The sequence below is a fragment of the Vigna unguiculata genome, chromosome 7 (assembly GCF_037176805.1).
Source record: "Vigna unguiculata cultivar grain cowpea cultivar isolate G323 ecotype 2 chromosome 7, ASM3717680v1, whole genome shotgun sequence".
Taxonomy (NCBI): domain Eukaryota; kingdom Viridiplantae; phylum Streptophyta; class Magnoliopsida; order Fabales; family Fabaceae; genus Vigna; species Vigna unguiculata.
Window position 1 is genome coordinate 4,603,763 of NC_140798.1, and position 17,141 is coordinate 4,620,903.

The following is a 17,141-nucleotide window of genomic DNA, read 5'->3' on the forward strand; positions in this document are numbered from 1 at the left end:
GAGTATGATATGATTTTTACTAGCTATAGCTATATGATTACCGCGATTCAATATAAAAGATGTTTTGCTCTAACAACAGTGTACCAAAACTCATTGACTATTTATACTCACGTACCAATAATTCGTGATATGGGGTTGGCCTGATCAATGAACATTGGTGGAGAATAACTGAACTCAAAGGAATCTTTATCAGAAGGTTAAGGGTGAGAAGAGTAAATTAATGCAACATTTTGATTATTTTCTGTGTTATTTGAGACTAGATAACAGACACGTTTTGTCTTTGACAAATGATAAGAACATTAAATTGAAACTTTATTATGGATGGGAACTACAACAGACTCATTTATTCTTCTAAACAGATTGAACTGAATGACAAGACAGTAACATGGAATCATGAAATGTGATTCTTATGAAATAACAGTAATACTACTCGGCATTGGTGCTACATATCAGTATGCATGCAACACCACTAGGTACTACAATAAGAATTCTAGAAAACTTGGTGGATGGTGAAAATCTCAAATTATTTGTTGTTGATTCCTATTGTCTGGTCACTGGAGCTCCATGTTTTTCAGCCTGCAAGTAACAGTTTCAAGAATTAACCACAAAAATAGAGTTCATAAGGCAAGTTAGAAAGGAAATATTTGCAGGGTTGATAGATATATGATTAACTATTGGTACAGTAACTTTTTATTGGGAGAACCATGAATATAGAGAAGAGCTTGGATTTAAAGAGAATCAAAGATTACACTTGTTTAAGTAGCTGCATGCTTCAGAGAATACAAATACATACTGTGAAGTTAAGTGCATATGCATAAATGATGTTGAAAAATGTTGTACCTTTTCCCCTCTTCATCAAACTCAGCAGTTTTCTTGTAGTTTGGGAATGGAACTTGACCTGATTCAATCTGAGAAATGTCTCTGAGGAGAAGCTCATAGTGCCTTTTCACTTCATCAGGAGTTTTCCCTCCAACAGCAAGGGCAACATTGTTCCATCGGTCAGGGGTGTCCTTGTCATAAACAGCTAGAGCCCTTTCAAAGGCCTTGTTGTCCTTAGCACTCCATGATCCTGTAGCTGAAATTGAGCTTGATGCCATTTCTGATAGTTATTTAAGGTAACTAGATATATTAGAGTATTCCTAAGGTTTCAAACTACTGGTATATGGCAGTGCTCAAGTTCAACACAGAGATGGAACTAGTTAAGAAAGGTTGAGAAACTCTACACTATAGTGTTAGGAAGAGTCTTGATGATATGTGTAGAAAGGAAGCACTATGCATGCTCCTTTTATAAGCAGAAATGGAGGGTGTGACACCATGCAAGGTGCAAGTTGTCTTCTCTTGCAAATTTCCCAAAAACAAAGCAGAATTTTAGTGATTTGTTTCATCAGGAACCACAGAATAGAGCAGGACCAAGAAGTTGAAGAGTAATGAGAGAATAAGTATCTTCAAAGGTTTAAACCATCTTTCTGAATTATGGTTGAGGACATTGCAGCTGCAGCTTTTGTGACATTATTTTATGTGTGCACCAAAGTAAACTATATGATAATTTTGCAATTACTCTATATGTATCACATGAGTATGTTACTATGATTATTCTCCTAACATGCCACATCACAACATTCATTCCACCATTGATACTTAAAAGTTGGAGAAGAATATTGGAATTAGAATTTTGTTTTTTCTTGGGATAAAAAATGGAATAGTATCGTTGAATAAATGAGCAAGAATATTATGTAGGACTTGGAAAAAACAATATAGGTTGTTACAATATAGATGAGCATTCTACTGAAATAAGTTTAACATTACTCAAACTAATATTGATTGGTGGAGGAATTGACATGATCAAACTCTATAGCATTAAATGATGAGTAAATGTAAATTTCACTTGTAATTGTATATGGGGCTTCTTCCTCCACCTCCAAGTTTTCTTATACACCTCCAAATTTTATTGTGATTCTAATTCTACCGAATTTATATTTTAAATTTTAAATTAATAATGTAACCAATAATTACTGCTTACCAACCTATTTACTGAAGTTGTACCTTTAAGTCATTTTCAAAATACTATCTACGATTAAGAAAACATCGGATTTCAAAATCCGATTCGAAAAATCACTGGATTTTGAAATTTGGCCTAGTAATCCAATAGATTTTGAAATTTGAAAACTAAATCTAATTTCGAAATCCGGTTTACAAAAGTATTAGATTTCGAAATCCGGTTTAGGAACTCACTGAATTTCAAAATCCAGTTAACTTTTCTTTTGAATTTCGAAATCTAGAGAAGTATTTTCAAATTCGTAATTCGATAATTAAGTCTACCGGATTTCAAAATTTGGTATATTTATAATTTTTTTTTTCAACTTTTTTAAATTAATTTATGATTTTGTTAGTCTTTAGTTAATTTTATTTATTTTGTGTGTTTTTTAATTTTTGCTTTTTTTAATTACTTTTTTTTTAATTTTCTTTAATTTATTGTCTTTAAATTTGTTCATTAATTTTTTTAATTAAAACTAATATATGTGGTTTTATTTAGTATTTTGATATAATTTAATATATTAGATATTTTAATTATTTTAAATTGTAATAATAAAATATAAACAAAATTTATTAAATATTTTAATTAGTTTATAATTTAAGTTTTAATATAATTTAAAATTTTAATACAATTTAATATATGTTAACGGGATTTCAAAATGTGGTTAAAATTTTTAGTAAAAATTTTGTTTTAAATTAAAATGAAAGAAAATATTTTAATCATTATTTTTTTTAAATATTAATTTTAATTAACATAAAAATTAAATTGAAATAATAAATACTCTAACTAGTTTAATTTAAAATTTTAATATAATTTAATATATGTTAATTGGATTTCAAAATCAGGTTAATTAAATTTTTGTTTTAAATTAAATTTAATAAATATTTTAATTAATGTATTTTTTAATTATTAATTTAAATTAACAAAAAAATAAATTTATTTGATTTAGTTCAATATTTATTTAATTAAAATTTATTAAATATTTAAAAAACAATGTCCATTACCATGTCAAAAACTCTTGGTCAAGGTGTAAAAGAAAAAAAACAAAACAAGGTAAAGTTGAAAAATAGAGTAATAAGGAAAGAACATGCACCTTATTTTTATCCAATAATAAGTGATATTGGAAAGCTAAAATCAATTAGGAATAAGACTAAATTTAAATATAGAAAGAGTTTTATAATCTCGAGATAGTAAAAAATTTAACAAAAATTTATTTCATTCCCTTTCCATGTGTCATTTGTACATAAAAATAATCCCATAGTAATTTGATGAACCTTGTTTCATATTAGTTATTTAATTAGATGATGTCTTTTATTTAACTTAATTTAATGATTTGGTCTAGTAGCTTTTTTACTATTAGGCAATTGAAAAATACTATTTAAAAATTTATCTAAAACTAATTAGAATCTATAGGTTTCAAGCAAAGGAAGAAAATTGAAACTACGTTTTTAAAAGAAATTTTTTTAAATTAGTTATTTTCTTTTAATTTTAAAAGACATTGATTTTTGTTATAATCCATTAAAAAAACATTTTAAATTGATTTTAATTGGAACCGACTCTTTAATATGTAATATCATTGAAGTGGTTAACAGTATCATTTATCAAGGAATTTATATGTGTTTAGTTAACATGTATTTTTACTAATCTGGATTAAAAATGTAAATACAAATTCATAAAAATTCCACAAATGGTGATAATTTTAAATTCAAAGCATTTCAAATCTTAAGAATTAAACTTATATTACTCAATTAGAGTAAAAGTTCACCGAGTTTAGATTTTATAAATTCAACTCAATGAAATAACTCAACATTCATACCATAATCTCACTACTTCTAATTTCTTGGGACAAGTTGTAAGTTCTAAACCATATTTGAAAAATGTTAATCTCTTAGTTATTTTCATTTAAGATTTATAGTGAAAATGTATTTATAACAATTAAGAGATAATAATTTAGTTGTTCAATTGTTAACTAAGTTTTAAAGTATTTTCTAACGTGTAGATACAGTTAAAAGCATATATAATCAATCATGCACATTAAGCACAAAGAAATAACACAAAAGTCATCATATAGATTTACATTTTAAAGACAAAACTACATCAATAAAAGATTCATTACATCCGACCATAATGAATGAGATAGTTAACTACTCTTAAATATGTAAAACACAAAAAATAACAAGAAAGAGTGGTGTGATTGAAGTATGAAGTAGTTATGGAGCTCTTCCTCAAGTCTTGGCTTTCTCTATCTTTGGTTCGATTTTTCTCTCCAAAACTCCTTTTTTTCATTCATAAATTGGCTTCTAAACAATTCACAATTATAGCTTATTGTTGGATGAGTCCAATATCTTCGTGGATGAAAATTTGCTTTTTGTTAGAGAACACTTTCTTTACTCATTAAGTTTAGAACTCACTATCCGAGCATGAAATTTTTCTCATTGGACCAAAATGTTCCTCTTATCTTCAATCTTCCACTCATTTACAAAAATTGATCAAAAATATAGTTACTTCTATCTTTGAAAGAAAATGTTTAAATTCTAAATCTTTTGATAAACATGAAAAATAAATTAATATCACGCTTATCAAAAGTCAGTTTAAAAGATATTCTCAAACCAACTTTCTAAACAATTGATTGAAATTATGTTTTTTTATTTTTCACAACTATACCTTTTGAATGTTTGTAAAACAATGTAAAATCCTATGAAAAAAAAAGGGTATATATAATCTATTAGTGAGGTTGCCCCCTATGATCAAGTAGCTGTGAGACCTAACTTTATTTTATTCTCATTCTTGCAGGATCTTCAATGGGTAGAAGCTGGACCAATTGAGAACCAAATGTGTCATTTATTACAACATGCAACAACAATATCTTCCTCATAACAACGTTTCTTAGGTGCAGATCTTGTACTTTGTCCTCCACAATCTCCAACATTCTCTAGATGCCCTCTTTTCTCCGTACAAAGATTCTTCTTATTTTCTTTTCATGCTACAATTCTCATTAGATTATGGAAAATGATAGGCACTTTAATATTAATTATCAATTTTCAATTTTGGGACCTTTTACCTAATCTTTCAATTGACTTTGCGTCAAGATCATAATAATACATAAACTTTAAATATAAATATATCTAGAAAGCATATATTTCTTTGCATAAATGGAAAAATGTGCAATCATTCGTGTGTAAAATTTTTGATATAAATGTAACACATAGAAAGGTATTATATTTGTGAGGTGAATATAAATGATACTAGGGCTATAGGTTACAACTTGATAATAGAGTGCCCCCAACCTATATATACTATTATTGTTTCTCTACCAATAATTGGAATTTACATTCACTTTATTCATCCATGAAATCTTCGTGATGCTCCAAGAATTGACATCATGTAGGTTGCTTTTCTTAAAACCAGAGAACATTTTTTACCCCAAATCTTTTACAAGTTCTATTCTTCAAACAACTATATGCTATGAGATACTCTATGTCAAGGAGTGAACTTTAAGCCTAACTCAATTTCTACAAAACTAACATGTAATTTCAATACATCCCATCACGCCGAGATATATACATATGGATGGTTCAATAGTGGATGGAACAATATATCCAACAAACAACAAATTGTCTTATATATTCTAATTTACTTTTATATCTAGTCAATGTGAAACTTAGGACCGTCTATATATATATATATATATATATATATATATATATATATATATATATTGTTTTTAACAACTTAAATTCAAAATGGTGATTCAACTAAAATGGTCACATTATTAGGTGATCTAAGCTTGATTTCTTATGAATGGTTTTTTAGGTTGTTATAACACTACAAGAAAACTCTTAACTAATAACCAATTTTAGTCACAAAAGATTATTAGTCACTATAGTGATCAATTTAGATATCAATTTACAAAATAAAAAATTATTGGTTACTAAAATAGTCATTATTATGAATAAAAAATTATAATTAGTTGTTAAATTGGTTACTAATTAATTAGATACTAATTTAAAAATTAATTCCTTTGATAACTAATGTTTAGTAACCAATTTATAAACTAATTTCTTTGGTAGTCAAAATCTGGTAGTTAAATTTTAGAGATCAATTATAATTTTTTATTCATAATTGTGACAATTTTGGTAACTAATAATTTTTTATTTTGTTTATTAATATTTAAATTATTCACTTGATTAATAATTTTTTGTGACTATAATTAGTTTTTAATAATATATTTTCTTATAGTATAACAAGTTCAAGTTGAGAAGATTTGAAAGGATTTTAGTTTTAGAAATTGTTAGGTTTGGTCCATGATAGGAGGCGCAATGTAGGGTAATGGGGTTGGGCATGATGATTGGTTGATAGTTACATGATTCAAGGAATCTTTGTGAGAAAATAAGAAGTGATGGTCGATTATTTGCCTCATCATCACCTATATAAGTAGACCAGAATCTTAATCTCTGTGAAAAGTAACATTTAGATTCCTCCACCATTGTCTTGCTGCAAGATTCTTTTCTCTGCTGTCCTTTATACCAATTCAGAAGTAATTGGATTCAAGTATATGCCAAATAAATTTATATTCATGCTAAGAGCTTACTCCAAGAATACTCAGAAATTGGATATGAATGTCATATCTAACTTTTCTTTTTTTAAAAAAATAGATGAGTTAAAAATTTCTCCCATAGACAAATTTATAATACACAAATAAATACAAATATTATTTTATATAAGTTTATAATATCATTTGTTATTCGATCATTCATAAATATTTAGTCTAAGTGTATATATTTTAACATTAAAAAAAGTATTTTGGAGATTTGAGATTAATCAAAGACAAAGAAAATTTTATCATATATAAATAAATACAAATTTTACCTCTATAAAATAGATTTCATGCAATATTTCTACCAACACAACTTTTCTATTTTTATATTCTGTAAAGTATTATTTAATAAATATGTGTTGAGCTAAGAATGCCAGTGTAAATATATTTGGGTTTGGAAATAAAGATGAGATACAAATTTTTATACTTTTTAATTTTATTGAGATAATATGTAAGTTTTTACTTCATTAAATCAAATCCATTGTGATTTAGCTTTTTTTTTATCTTTCTTAAATTTAAGAGTAATTATGTATTTACATTTTTTGTTTTAAAATTTAAAGGAATTATTGTCCAATTGAAAAGTTGGATTGTTGGATTGTTTGGTCTAAAGAATAAAATATATTGGGGACAGCAAGAACAAAGAAATCTTACAATTTGTGATCCTAGTTTTCACCACCACACAAAACTCATCTATATAAACAAAAAATAATAATCAAATCTAGAGTTACAATTGTTATAACTTTTTCATTTATATGTTTCGTATAAATATTATATCACTATTAATTATTTTATGAAAGGAAAAATTATAATATATCCTAATATCTATGATGCACCGATATTTCAACTTTGGTCACGTATCCGTGTCTGACACATATCGTATTCGATACTTTAGGATACTTTAACGATAATTATCAATAAAGTATATATTTATAAAGTCGTAGTACACTACAATAAAATTTTTGAATAGTAACCAATTTTAGTGACAAAAAATAATTAGTCACTGTATAGTGACAAATTTGATAACTAAAATACTTTCAAAAAATTATAATTGGTCTCTAAATTGATAATTAAAATAGTTTCAATTATAAATTGGTTTTTAAATTTTTCACTAACATTATCTACCAAATTTTGGCTACCATAATAATTGGTCTCTAATTAGAAAATTTTGATTCACACATTAACAATCATATATTTATTATATTTGTAAGAATTATTGTAAAACTTCCAATATTCATATATCATGTATCTATCACGTATGGTATCCTATTATTTTGAAAATAAAGGTATCGACGTATCAGATACATGTCGTATATGATACACATATCGTATTTGTGCATCATAGCCTAATATGCTTAAATTGTTGTAAGATATATTGAATAAAAAATATAAAAATCATTCCCTTAATTTAAATATATCTATTGTCAACATGTTACCAAATATTTTAGAAACTGTATATAAAAATAAATATTTAAATAATAAATGTAAATTTAAAAATGGGTAATTTAAATGAATTCATGCATATCACAGGTTTTGTAAAGACTTGTGAAATAAGTGTATAAATTTAATTTAAAAATGATAACAAAAGTTATTATGGTTAAACTCTAAGTATTTAATCATATATTTAAATTAAAGATAAGTGTGTTTAAGTTAAGAGGTGAGAATAGAACATTTTGGTTGGAATATATAAAACGCCATTGGGTTTTTATTGGGCTTTTTGTGGCCTTTTCTTCCTGCACCCTATATTTTTGAATATGGTCCTTTTACTCTTTGTTAATGTGATTTCCAGATTGTTATGGAAATATTTCAAAAAGAATTAGATGTAATTACATATTTTATTGAAAAGATTAAGTGAAATAAATAATAAGACAAAAATAATTAAGTCAGTGTATTAAGTAGGGTTAAGTATTTGGTCGAAGATTTATTTATATAACAAAGAGTAAGTTGAATTAAGTTTTAAGTATCTCATATATTTTATATTTTCAATTTAATTTCTATTTTGAATTTGTGTTCTATTGAATATTTAAAATCTTTTTATTTATCTTTTTTGTAAATATTTTACTGTTTGATTTTGTTGTTATGAAATAATATGACTATTTTTATCCTTTCATTTTTAATTTACTGGTGGAATTTCTTTCTTCAATTTCCTCAAATTCACAATATCAGTTTGATTTTTCTTTCTCTTTTTATAAGAATGAGTTGACGGATAAGTTGAAGGAGACTAGAGTAAAAAAAAAAAAAGAATTTAGTATTATTTTTTCCAGTGTCTTTAGAATACATTTTGATATTTTAAAATATATTAGAAATAGGAAGGAAGCCTAACGTAACAATCAAGTCATTGTACTGTCAATGAAATCAAATAACAAGATATTTAAATAAAAGTATAAAATGTTTTAAATATTTCAATAAAATAATTTTTTAATAAAAATTGTTCAAATTTATAAGATATTGAAAACGTGTTAAAAAATATAGAAATATCTAATATCATAATTTAGTCGGTATGCATAAATTAAAAGTAAAAGAGAAAGAATAGAAAAATCACATTATAAAATTAATATGACAGAAATTAATTTCAATTCATTACACTATTTTTACATGATTAAACTTTTTATTTCTATAATACATATATATAATATATAATTGTAATAGTTAAATATATACTTTTAAAATTTATTTAGAAAAATAAAATAACAATTATACTATTTTATAAAAAAAAATAAAAAACATACAGAAAAAGTCGGTAAGTATGCACGGTTAAACATACAAAAGTGTACCATAAAATAAAAACTACTTCACCCTTTATGGGATAAATGATAAGTCACAAACATAAATTAGTATTAATTTTTGGAAAATTATCTCTTAAAAAAAACTTTTGACAAATTTAACAAAGTTTCTAAGAATTAAAACAGATTAAATTTTTATTTTTTAATCAAAATAAAATAATAAAATAATGTTTTTTTTATCTGAATAGGAAACTTTGTTAAAAACTTTGATAACCTATAACTCTTAATTTTTTTTACACGAATAAATATAGACAAAAGTGGAAGACTTGAAGAAGAGGAAAGTGATTGCTTCATCACCAACCATTGTTGTCTTATTGCTATCATCTTTCTCTATCCATCTGCAATAATGCCCCGTGACTTAGTTGATTAGTCAGCTATGACACACTTTTCAAATTGCTGCAAGTGTGAACTCCAACCAAACAATCTCATGCTTTTTTTTTTTTGTTTTTTTTATCAATAAACATGATGCAGATGTTCATACTTTTTTAGTATTCAATTCTAAACACAACTCAAAAGTGAAAATACTAATCATGATCAGAACAAAGTAAGCATGACCAGATTTTCAGATATTTGTTATCCTTTAAAAACAATTATTTTAACCATCAATTTAACTTTGAATGAGCAAAATTGTACTAATAATGAAGCTCCAAGATTCAAGACATTGGGGTCACCACCAAAACTGGTTTCAGAGTCATGGACCCAACATGCACACTAACACATACCACAGTACTATAATAATCATTTTCACATAGACCCTTACTATATTCCTTACTCTGCCTTCAACCTTCAAAGAACATACACACACAAACACAGACACAAGCATCCTCAAACCAACAACACCTTCTCAGATCTTACTATGATGTCTCAGTCATTTGTTATGCTTGCAGCATCACTGTTATTTGTTATAGCACAAGGTGTTGTGGGAGTGAACTCAGGTTCACAAGCTGATAAGATAAGCACTTTGCCAGGGCAGCCACCAGTCAAATTCCAGCAATATGCAGGTTACATTACAGTGGATGAGAAGCAGAAGAGAGCTTTGTTTTACTACTTTGTTGAAGCAGAAGTGGAACCAGCTTCAAAGCCATTAGTTCTATGGTTAAATGGAGGTATTGGTATATGCTGTAGTGTAAATGACAAAATTTCTTTTTTTTTTTTGTTCTTGATTTTGGTTTTGGAATCTTAACCAAACCCTTTAGATTCAGTGGAAGAAGCAATTAAGATGCTTTTTGGGTTTTGAAGGGCCTGGTTGTTCTTCTGTTGGAGCTGGAGCTTTTGTTGAGCATGGCCCTTTCAAACCAAGTGAAAATGGACTTTTGAAAAATGAATTTAGCTGGAACAAAGGTAATCCAAAAAACTCGGCAAATCTTGTACTTTTTATTGGAATATGATAATGACCTTTTAGGTTTAATCAAGATTGTTTATTGATTTGAGTTTGTCCTTGTTGCAGAGGCAAATGTTCTGTACTTGGAATCACCAGCTGGTGTTGGTTTCTCCTACTCTGCTAACTATTCTTTCTATGACTATGTGAATGATGAAATGACAGGTTCTTCTTCTCTTCTTCCATTGCATTTTGTAAAAGTAGCATGTGAATAGTACTAAATGAGTCAAGGTTTAGCTGCTAACAAGTTTTGAACTGAATTGATGTGGAACAAACTATGATGTCACATTTCTCAGAATCTGATGTGTGGTTCTACTTCCTTACAGCAAGGGACAATCTTGTTTTCCTGCAGCGTTGGTTCACTAAGTTCCCAGAGTTCAAAAACAATGATTTCTTTATCACAGGAGAAAGCTATGCAGGTAGTAACATATGTCTGTGGTCAATGAATAATGTTTCATTTTGTGTTGTTTCTGTGAGATGATGCACACTAGTTTTCAGGTCACTATGCACCCCAACTTGCACAACTCATTGTTAAAACCAAAACCAAGTTCAATCTCAAGGGAATAGCAGTGAGTACACAGGAGATATTTTTAATGATTGATACATAAGAAGCAATTTTTTGTTAACTTGAACAGCACCACTTGTTTCTCATATTCTACACATGCAGATAGGGAATCCTCTTCTGGAATTTAACACGGATTTCAACTCTAGAGCTGAGTTTTTCTGGTCCCATGGCCTAATATCAGATTCAACTTACGAAATCTTCACCAAAGTATGCAACTATTCCCAAATTAGGAGACAACATCAAAGTGGGACACTTACCCCCATTTGTTCAGGGGTAAATAGGCTGGTGTCAACAGAAGTTAGTAGATACATTGATACATATGATGTTACACTTGATGTGTGTCTTTCATCAGTAGATCAACAGGCTTATGTGCTGAATCAAATGACTCAACTGGTACATGTTTCATCCATTTTGTGTCTATCTTAATTGGTTTTTCTTCAAGAACCTATTTGACAAGTTTTACTCGAGAGTTTAATTTTCTATACTTGTCCAAACATGTCATAATATGTTTTCCTGCTTATTTGTTTTGCATGCTTTGATCTCTTATGCAGCAAGAGGGAGCAAAGATAGATGTTTGTGTGGAAGATGAAACTACTGCTTATTTGAATAGGAAAGACGTGCAAGAAGCTCTTCACGCTAAGCTGGTAGGGATCAGTTCATGGTCAGTTTGCAGCGAGTAAGTTTTGTTGCCTAAAAGATGGCAAAACAATAAGTTACAACCTTTTAGTTTTAAGCTTAACTCAACTTTATAAAACCAGATAAGATTTATACCTACTTATATATTATAATTTGGTTATATCTATAGTTTGACGTGAAATCTCAAACACAGTCCAAAAGTCATTCATGGAGTGTTTGATTAGGATAGGATCATATATAACATATAGATTCTACTTTTAAAGAGAAAACTAGCAAAAGATTGAGAATGTTAGAAAGGATAGATGCCCAAGTAAAGGAGATATGACTACAACATTGCGTAAAAATGAGAAAGTTGAACATCTTATAGAAGAAAAGATCGATTAATCAATTATCTTAAGGATTTGGATCGGAATTAATGTTAATTTCTTATATAGGTTATTTCTTCTGTAAATCCTCCCTTGAAAAACCCATCACAATTTTCCCCTTTAATGTTTGATCTCAAGTTCCAAAGGTTAGAGAATTCTAGTTTCACTAAAAATAGTGTAATGAAAAAGAGAGGGACAAAACATAAGCTCTACCCTATTTCATCTAGCACCAAACTTTCAAGATCAGGGTGCTTGTTAATACAATACAAAAAATGTTCTCCTTTTCTGAGACTTTTGGATAGCTACTAATATTTTTTCCTGTCACAGTATTCTTAAATATGACATGCAGAATCTAGAGATTCCAACTATTTCTATTCTAGGTGCACTTGCTAAGTCTGGTATCAGGGTTCTGGTATACAGGTAAATGAGTTTTTGGTTTCTTTCTATTACTGAAATTTTAGTACATGTTTGGTTCAGTATTTGTATTTTCGAACTCACATTTCATATGTGAAGCATGTAAGTTATCAAAGTAACTTGAATTTGGTTGCAGATGATGAATATGTGTTTGAGTTAATCTAACATGAAATCAGATGTTCACTTTATTATGTCTATGCACCACATTCCTGTCACAGTTATTTATGCCAATATTCTTTTAAGTAAAGCAAAACAATTTCTTCTCTTACTGCAGTGGAGATCAAGATTCAGTGATCCCATTAATTGGTACAAGATCACTGGTAAATGGATTGGCCAAGAACTTTGGACTTAACACAACAGTGTCATACAGAACCTGGTTTGAGGGAAGACAGGTTAAGACTTTTAATGCATGAAGACCCTGAAAATTTTCACTGCATTTTAGTTCTGTGATTGAACTCAATCAAACCTTTTCTGATAATTTTCAGGTGGCTGGTTGGACACAAGTATATGGAGACATCTTATCATTTGCCACTGTAAGAGGAGCTGCTCATGAAGCTCCATTTTCCCAGCCAGAGAGATCACTGGTGCTACTCAAAGCATTTTTGGAAGGAAAACCACTTCCACAACCATTCTTTCAAATATGAATAACAGAGGTGTTCTTAGCTCAATAAGAAAAGTTTCCAAAACCCTCACATAAACTCATTATTCTCAATGGATCATCTTTCAATTGTTGTCAACATTCCTTCTATCTTTCTGCATAATTGTTTCCTTTTGGAGTGAATGTTGCATGGATTTCTCTCAACTAATTTCGTTCACGCCATTCCTCAAACAAGTGAAAGGCAGAAAACACATGCAACAAAACCAAGCCTAGTACAAAATAGAGTAATCAAATCAAGACTTTATCTATATACTTTTGTATAAGGATGTAAAAAAAATACGTACCTGCAAATATCCGCGGATAAAACTCGCAACAGGTAGGAAATAAATATTATAAATGGATACTCGCGTGGGTATTTTTTATACCTGCATGTTGACGGGGCAGGTACGGGTATCACAATATACCTACATGTGGATACTCGTACCTGCTATACTGTAATTTAAATTAAAAAAAATTAAAAAAACATAATTAAATTATTAACATGTTGATTTTGAATGAGTTATTTTTTTATCAATTAGTTTAAAAAAAATCATTTCTTTGTAAACTTTCATTCAACACTGTTTAAATGGGTTATTTGGATTTTGTTTGAAATGTATGAATATTATGTATTGTATTTTATTTAAATTTACGATTAAAATATATTGTTAAATATTTATTTTTATTTTTTTTTAAATATCCATAGATATATGTGGATATCCATGGATATTCAAAAATTATGTGAGTACCCACATAATAGATATCCGACAAACATAGATATAAGTACAAGACGAATATTTATCCAACGTGTAATATATGAGAAAACTACTACCCGTACCATTGAATTCGTGCTTGTGTCGACTTCTAAATATTGATAAAAACAAAATATACAAAATCAATTTTATCTAACTTTATACAAAATCATTCCTGGTTAGACAATTAAAAAATACAAAAATTTATAAAAGTGCGTCAAGAAATTATGAAAAATAAATTTCAGGCTGAAATTAAGGAGTTACATTAAGAAGTTGACCTTAATTGATTATGTAAGAAAGAAGGTGATGCGAGAAGTATGATCCCTATACCATTAGTCATGGTTTGTTTTGTTTTTTCTATGATTAAATTTTAATTTATCTAAAAACTTTATTTTCTTTACTTTAAATTTTTTTATTGTCTCATTCTTTTTAAGAATAATGCAAACAAAACATAATCACCATTAATTAATCGACAAAGTAAATGATATTCATATAGTGAAATTGATTTTAGTGTTTTCATATTTTCTTACGGTCAACTTTGAATTAGAAAAAAATTATACACATGCGTATAATAAAGTGAATTGTATAGGGAAGTGTGAGTTTATTTAACTTTATTGTTTCTTTCCAAGTCTCGGATTCAAACATTGTCTTAAATCCAATTTGTAGACAAAATAAATAAAATTCCTATCAATTCAAGGAAAATAAATGTAAGAGAAGAAAATTAAAATAAACTTGGTTCGGTAAACATCTTTCTAGATACGTGTCAAAATTAATGTCTAAAATATGTGATGCGTTAATTAGTTTAAAATATATCACAAAAATATTGAAAAAAAAAACTTTAAATTTATTTTTGTGTGATATAATCAACTTATAAATAAAGTAAAATTTGGACAGGCCTTATGATTTTGTTGAAAGGAAACCACTATCATGAAAGTAATAAGAATTAAAAAGAGGAAAGAACTCTTCTGATATATTATCATCATTGCACATAAATACATGAAAGTGCTAAAAGTCTTTCATGAAATAATAGTAGTTTCTCCTCTTAACAACTAAGTTAAAAGATAAATCTTTCACGTGCGTGAAGTTTTTCTCTAAAATAAGGAGATCATGTATTTATAGGAAAATTATATTTTGACAAAAAAAAATTAATAAATTTGACAGTTTTTATAATTAGAATTTAAATAGATTGTTTTTCTTTTTATTTTTTAACCAAACTAAAGTAATAAAGTAATACTATCATTTTTCATATTTATATTTACTCCGCACAGAATGAACCTTTAACTAAATCTTATAAAATTAATGTCAATATGATAAATTTTGAAAGACTTAGTGTATTTGAGAATTGATGTACTTGGTGCTAAACTCACGTGGAGTTTCTAATTAGCTTTAAGTCGATAATTGATGTTATGACCTTCAAACTCTACTTATATGATCATACCTATTAATTAGTTTTAGGATAATGTCATGTATCAGTGTCATCATCAAATGTGATTATCTTTATTTTAATATAATTTTCATATATGTTTTCTTGATTCAATTTAGTCTTCACTTTTGTGTCTTTGATTCAATTTTATTCCATTTATTTAATAATTGAAACATATTTTTTAATTCATTTTTTTAAGATTAAAAATAATTAAGTATAAATACTTTTTAAAAATTAAGAATTTATATTTATATTAAAATTTAGTGGTAAAAAAATGTTATACTAATAGAACAATGTCACCCAATTTTTTATTCAAAATAGAGCAATATTGCCTCTCTCTCTCTGATTCTAGACCAAATTTATTATTTGTATAAATATTATATTAATATTTGTTAAAAAAAACTTTTTAAAATATTACATTATTGTATATTATTAACTAATGTTTTTGTTAATTATTACTTTTTTTTCAAAATAGAATAATACTCTCTCTCTCCAATTTGAAACCAAATTTATTATTTGTATGAATTTAATATGAATATTTTTTATTAAAAATGAACTTTTAACATATTACGTTATTGTATGATATTAACTCATATTTTGTTAATTATTACTTTTTTTATAAAAAAAAAACAATATTGTCTTTCTCCAATTCGAGAACAAATTTATTATTTGTATGAATGTTATATTAATATTTTTTATTAAAAATGACTTTTTACATATTTCATATTATATATTATTAACCCATATTTTGTTAATCATTTCTTTAATCACTAAATTTTAATATAAATATCAATACTTAATTTTGTAAACAATATTTATACTTTAGTTTTAATCTTATAAAAAAATGGATTAAAAAATTTGGGACAAAATTGAATCAAAGACATAAAAGTGAGGACTAAATTGAATCAAGAAGACATATATGAGGACTAAATTGAGATCAAGACAATAAAATTTGACAATGATACTAACACGTGACACTATTCTGTCACGTGACACTAACATTGTCACGTGTCATACCAGGGACTTGACACTAGGGATGACAACGGGACGGGAAGGAGACGGGTTTCGCTATCCCATACCCACTGGCGAAACTAGGATGTGACAGGGGGAGTCACGGCTCCCCCATTTTTTTTTTTAATTTTTTTTATATATATTTATATATTTTTTAAAATTATATTATATATTATTTATATTAAAATTATATTATGGAAAATTATAATAAAAGATAAAATAAAAAATTTTAATAGAGACATTAATTTATAAAAGAGATTAGGGTTTTTTTCTTACTATAAGATCTTTCCATCATGTAAATTATCATGAAAGTCTGTGAAGAGAGATAAATACAAAGGTTGGGAAATAGAGGTTGGAAACACATAGATCGAGATTCATGTATACATTCTTGCATGATCTATCACAAATCAATGTTAGTATCTTATTATGATTTATGTATGTTAGTTTATGATTCTTTTTAGGATGTTTCTTCCAAATTAAGTTTATCCCAAATTAATATAACCCCTAATTATGATTTTAGGGATTCTTTTATGAAATTGGTATGAACCCTA

General features: G+C 27.2%; 2 protein-coding genes across 2 annotated transcripts; one reads left to right on the forward strand and one right to left on the reverse strand.

Annotated features, from left to right (window-relative positions):
* Window positions 1-293: 293 nt before the first annotated feature.
* Window positions 294-1,268, reverse strand: LOC114192714 (protein RADIALIS-like 3). The gene is made up of 2 exons (XM_028082506.2): window positions 841-1,268; window positions 294-576 (listed from the first exon to the last, which is right to left on the reverse strand). The coding sequence occupies exons 1-2, from the start codon at window positions 1,095-1,097 to the stop codon at window positions 552-554; spliced, it is 282 nt and encodes a 93-aa protein (XP_027938307.1). The 5' UTR covers window positions 1,098-1,268; the 3' UTR covers window positions 294-551.
* An 8,800-nt stretch (window positions 1,269-10,068) lies between these two features.
* On the forward strand, window positions 10,069-13,507 carry LOC114192618 (serine carboxypeptidase-like 45). The gene is made up of 10 exons (XM_028082397.2): window positions 10,069-10,518; window positions 10,652-10,753; window positions 10,860-10,955; window positions 11,117-11,209; window positions 11,289-11,359; window positions 11,458-11,748; window positions 11,907-12,031; window positions 12,684-12,776; window positions 13,045-13,162; window positions 13,256-13,507. The coding sequence occupies exons 1-10, from the start codon at window positions 10,269-10,271 to the stop codon at window positions 13,412-13,414; spliced, it is 1,398 nt and encodes a 465-aa protein (XP_027938198.2). The 5' UTR covers window positions 10,069-10,268; the 3' UTR covers window positions 13,415-13,507.
* The last annotated feature ends 3,634 nt before the right edge of the window (window positions 13,508-17,141 follow it).